Source organism: Engraulis encrasicolus, chromosome 19, assembly GCF_034702125.1.
Source record: "Engraulis encrasicolus isolate BLACKSEA-1 chromosome 19, IST_EnEncr_1.0, whole genome shotgun sequence".
Taxonomy (NCBI): Eukaryota; Metazoa; Chordata; class Actinopteri; order Clupeiformes; family Engraulidae; genus Engraulis; species Engraulis encrasicolus.
In genome coordinates, this window is record NC_085875.1 from 51,681,176 (window position 1) to 51,687,271 (window position 6,096).

Consider the following 6,096-nt stretch of genomic DNA (forward strand, 5'->3'; position numbering starts at 1 on the left):
ATGTAAACATATGAGCACCACTGTACATGTCGTCTATATGCTATCCAAGTAGGTATTGCAACTATGTTGCTCATTGAAATGGCTTTCTACTGCCAAATTTGACCTTTTCATGTTTGTTTACGAAATTATAAACTATTATTTACTAGTACGGCCAATGTATATTATGGTTTGCAGTTAAAATGGCCTATTCCTGGAAACTCATAACAGTGTACATGTTGAAGATCCTCTTTTTCATGTATGAAAAATGCAATTTTCCCAGTCACAATGAATACTTTAAAAATGGTGGTAAGTGGTGGTGGTAAGTGTTCATGAAAAAAAACATTTGTGAATGGGAAGCATGAATTCTGGAAAGGAACTGCTTAAAATATTACATAGTGCACCTTTAAATACAGTACATGTAGCCTATATTGAGCCCATAGCCTTTAATTAAAGGAAGCCGTGGTCTATTGGCTAAGGAGTCGGGCTTTAGATCAGGGTTTGCTGGAATCCCACCACCCTTACGTCTCAAACCTCCATCAATGTCTGAAGTGCCCTTGAGCAAAGCACCTAATCCCACATTGCTCCTGTGACTGTAACCAATAACCTGTAAATAACGGTAAGTTGCTTTGGACAAAAAGTGTCAGCTAAGTCCAATGTAGTCTACGTACATGCTACCCATAGCCTTTAAATACAGTATATCTAGTCTACATATACCTTAGGCTTAATAGCCTTAATATGCTGACCTGACAGACACCTTAATTTCCTTCGGGATTAATCAAGGTTACTCTACTCTACATGCAGCCCATAGCCTTTAAATACAATATATCTGTATCCTCTGGTGGGCGGCCACCAGAGGAGCAGTGAATGGCAACTGCATAGCAGACAGTGTTGGGAGTAACGAGTTACAAAAGTAACTAATTACTGTAATGCATTACATTTTTGAGTAACTCAGTAATGTAACTGATTACAGGGGAAAAAATCGGTAATATGTCCTCGTTACAATGCAAGTAACTTGCACATTACAACGCATTTTTTTCACCTACATTTTGTGTGGGTATTTTGTTTTCTTTATACAATGTTCGCGGATCACCGCGAGATCAGCTATTGCATCTGATAGTAGCCTACGTCCGTGCAGAGATTGTATATCCACGCAGAACATCGCTTCCTCTTTCACGCTTCGTCTCTCGAAATGGCAGGCTGACTAAGGATGACCGATATAATTAATATTCAAAATGGGCCTACTGTAGCAATGCATGCATCTGCTCTTTTATCAATAATAATTTTCATTGGTGGCTTTATGTTTCAGCCAAGTGCAACGGAGCCTGTGCTGCATGCGTCCGTAATAGATTTTTTTTTTTTTAAACGGCGCTGGTGTGCATGGCAAGGTGTGGTAAGAAGAGATAGGATTAATCATTGTATTGGTGAATCAATATTGTATGTGGGTGAGATGCAATTCCTGAAAATGTTGATTTTCAGTCTGCAGGCTTCCAAAACGACTTGTGGATGGCAGGTGAAAGTCATGCCACCTCATAGATTTGCACTGTAGATTGCCAAATCCTTATTTCCAGTCATTTTGGCTAAAGTAACTAAAAGTAATGCAAAAGTAGTGTAATGCCTTACTTTTCAAAAAAAGTAATGTTGTAATGTAAGGCATTACTTTTAAATGACAGTAACATGTAATAAGTAGGGCATTACAGTTTTTGAGTAACTTTCCCAACAGTGGTAGCAGAGGTGCGCAAAACTTATTTTGGCCAGTCGAGTTTCTCAGTTATTGAACCTCCAATGTGGAACAGTTTACCAACTGTAATAAAAACACAAACTAAGTTTAAAGCATTTCCCAGACAACTGAAACACTGGCTGAAGGAAAACCAAAAATGTAATCATCACAACACACAATAGATAGGCCTAACACACATACATGCACACACAGCATACAGGTCACACACATCATATTGTTTTTCTTTCTTCCTGCATAAGGTTTTAATGCTATAGAAATTAGGTTTTAAGATGGCATAGAATTATAATTGTATACTGTATATTTTGTATAACTAGGTGTATTTTGGTATATTCTCTGTGATGTGTGTATTTTATTGGAATAGTTAGCCTGATCAGGGACTGAGGTTGCAAATTAGCTATCTAGCTATAAGTTAAACCTTTTGTGTTCACATCTGCAAGCTGTGTCATGGCCTTGCCTTGTCATTATTGTGGTAATGTGCATTGCATTGTCCCTGCTAAATGAACTCCAAATAAATAAATAAAATATTCTACATGCAGCACAGCCTTTAAATACCTAGTCTAGTCTACATGGAGTCCATAGCCTGTAAATACAATATATCTAATCTACATGGAGTCCTATAGCCTTTAAATAGGCTACAGCATATGTAATCTATACAGAACCCATAGCAGTCTTATGCTGTACTGTATATGTAACCCATAGCCTTTATAGTATATATGATCAATACGTATGGTAAATGGACTGCATTGATATAGTGTCTTTCCACTTGCCTGGGAAGCCCCATACTGCTTTGCACAATCTTTCCTATCTGAAAGACAACATGGGTTCTATCCCAGCGAGGACACCAGATCTTGGGCTCCAATCAGAGAGCGGGGAGGAGTGGAAATTTGATGACTGCAGTATGCTTTACAACATAATAGATACAAGGTAATAGATACAACTGACATGATTGTCTCTGGGCGACGTATATGCCAATTGACACATTCGTAACAACCAGTAAACGGCCATGGCAGAATAACGCCCAATAAACAACAATCGTAAACCACACCTTTCCTACGAGAAATTGCATAGGTAGCTTCCAGACTACCTCACTTGTGAGATCCTCTGTGTTAACCAGGCAGCCTTTTCACTAGGGGTGTAAATAATAATCGAAATGTATCGATGCATCAGCCGGCGATTTCATCGAATCACATCACATCGTGGGGTATTCTTAAATATCAAAAATAATTGAATCCCTGGCCCCTGCCCAATGCCCTAGCTCCATAATATAATAGAAGTGGAAAAGTAATTGGAGAAAATCGAATGGAATCATATTGTATCGGATCGTGGGGAATTCTTAAGTATCGGAAATAATCTATGCCTGCTTTAAGAAATTGATACCATATCATATCGTCATGAAGGCTGTGATTTACACGGCTACTTTCCACTTATTGTATGTATATGTGCTTGCGTCTGCAGTGTGAGCCTATGTGTATATTAACACAGTATATATACCACTATATAGCACTATATGCACTATACATTTTCGCTAAATGCTGTTTATACATAAACATGGTTCGGGAGGAAGCCGGCGAGTGATTGACAGCTGTCATTACTTGCTCCCGCCTTCGCAGATATTCAAACCCCTCCTTATCCTTTCACCTGTGATGCGCTAAGGCCTTCCGGATTGTCCCACCACCTCCCCCTACTCCTCCTATGTTCACTAGAGCTACATTTTCCTGTACATGGGGGTGGAAGCGGATCTCATCCCGCATGATCTCCGCTTTAGCATCCCAGGACCAAGGCCAGCCAGCATGCCACTCACGCATATCGTACCAAGCACTAAAGGGTAAAATAGTGAACCTGCCTTGGCTCACACATGAACTTAACTGCCATCCTATTCCTAACACATACAGTTCATTATGATTTCGGTCCTCCTTTTGCAGCTATTACAGGCTCAACTGATCTTGGAAGGCTGTCCACAAGGTTGATGAGTGTGTTTATGGGAATTTTTGGCCATTCTTCCAAAAGCGCATTAGCGAGGTCAGACACTGATGTTGGTCGAGAAGGTCTGGCTCTCAGTCTCCACTCTAATTCCTCCCAAAGGTGTTTTAGGTATTGGGTTCAGGTTAGGACTCTGTGTAGGCCAATCAAGTTCACCCATACCATATATCTGCATGTCTTCACATACGGACCTTGCTTTGTGCACTGATGCACAGTCATGTTGGAAGAGACTGGGGTGTGCTCCAAATTGTGACATACCACAACGTGGGGAGCATGGACTTGAAGCATCTGCATGCTGTATGCCCTTGAGGATTTAGCCTCCATTCAGAATAGTGCTGTGTCACTTCACCACAAAATAACATCTTTCTGTGTGTGTCTCTGACTCTCGCTCTCTCTCTCTCCCTCACACACACACGCACACACACACACACACACACAGCAATACAGCCTCTCTTTCTCACTCTCTCTCTCTCTCTCTCTCTCTCTCTCTCTCTCTCTCTCTCTCTCTCTCACACACACACACACACACACACATCCGGCCACGCCAACACAGCCTCCCTCGCTCACGTGAGATGGTGCATGCTGGTCATCGTTTCTTTTGTGCACTGCGCGACATTAATATTACTGAGACAGGCGGGCAGAGGCACACACACACACACACACACACACACACACACACACACACACACACACACACACACACACACACACACACACACTGCATGACACATCAACATTACTGGCACGGGCACACACACACACACACACACACACACACACACACACACACACACACACACACACACACACACTGCATGACACATCAACATTACTGAGGCACGCGTGTACACACACGCTCGCGTGCGCACGCACACACACACACACACACACACACACACACACACACACACACACACACACACACACACACACACACACACACACACACACACACGCACACACACACTATGGCTTTGTTCGCCTCTTTAAAGGGTCATTTGACGCGTCTGACTAACAAACCACAACAGAACTAAGAGCCAGAACATCACTGCTCATCTTATTACATCATCACACCAACACATAAATAATCACCATATGGGGTACATGTGCGCACCGTATGTGTATCTGTTTACATAATCACATCAACGTAATGTGTAATGCCGTATGGACTAGGCCTAGATGTGTGTAATATGTACAGAATATGCCATATTATGAGCTATATACAGTAGGCTATGTAGGCCTACTGTATATGTGTATGTGTGCATGTATGCATGTGTATGTCTGTAGGCCCTATTGTGCATGTGGGCAACAGAGCAGAATCAGGTTAGGAAGAGGCGCCTTTCATTGGTAGAAAAGAAATAAACAACACAACACCACCTTTCCTCTCCTCTTTGCCATACCAACACATTTCCTCTCCTCACCAGCTCATTCGACTCTACCTCTCTTCTGCTCCATGCCATTATATAGTAGGCTAGATCTCCTCTCCCGACAGCGACTGTTAGAAATAATAAACGGCAGCCTCCATGTCAGAGGACTAGACTACACAGGCTCTGATCATGGCAGTAGACTACACCTCTCCTCTCCTCTCCTTTCTAGTCTCGTCCTTGTCTGGCGCGTATGGCATCGCAATACCAATGTCCACTCGGTGTTTCGGCGGAGAGGGATAGCTACTGTCAGAAATTCAAATCTGCATCTCGCTCGAGCCTCGGCGAGACTGCAACATACAAATTCGGCTTTACACCCGCGCGCCTTCGTAGCTACCGATACCAACCGAGGCGCGTCAGTGAATCCGAATAAAAAACAAGGGCACCGCTCTGCGCTTGGCATGCGCCTGCCGTGAATCTCTTTTGCCCGGTAACGGAGAAACAACAGCCCACCTGCTACGGCACCACGAGCTGTCACGACTGTCTAAAGAACGGATTATGTTTTTTAAAGAAGACAGCAAAGAGACTAAATCACACTTACACAACAACTCTGGAGATTATCCACGAGACCATCTCGCGCTGTGGACGGAGGTGAGAGAGCCAGCTCGTGCTGTCAGCTGGGAGGGGAGGAGTTGCGCTGGAGATGGTTGCTTGTTGTCATTTGACAGCAACACACTGCGCACGCGTCAACTAGAAGACCCCCGCCACCCCCATGTACAGTGGGGTCTTAAGCCAGACACAATGTATTTTTTGTAATATTATTCTCTGTCTCTGTGCTGTGGATCTCACACAAACACTGAGTGGCATCCAGAGGGATGCGGGTTCAGAACCCACCCAGTATGTATTGCAGACACACTGATTCTCACAAATAGTTATCTACAAATCTTTCTACTAACAATATTGCAGCCGTGGCCTAATGGTAGGAAGGTCAGGTGGTATTAAGGCCAGAGAGTTGCAGGTTTGAATCCCATTCTT

General features: G+C 43.1%; 1 protein-coding gene across 1 annotated transcript in view; it reads right to left on the bottom strand.

Moving 5' to 3' along the window:
- The window catches only part of reep1 (receptor accessory protein 1), a 21,448-nt gene extending 15,680 nt beyond the window's left edge, over window positions 1–5,768 (bottom strand). The window contains exon 1 of the mRNA XM_063184671.1: window positions 5,663–5,768. Coding sequence (XP_063040741.1) covers window positions 5,663–5,694 — 32 coding nt within the window. The 5' untranslated portion in view covers window positions 5,695–5,768. The remainder of the gene's footprint in view (window positions 1–5,662) is intronic.
- Window positions 5,769–6,096: the final 328 nt, after the last annotated feature.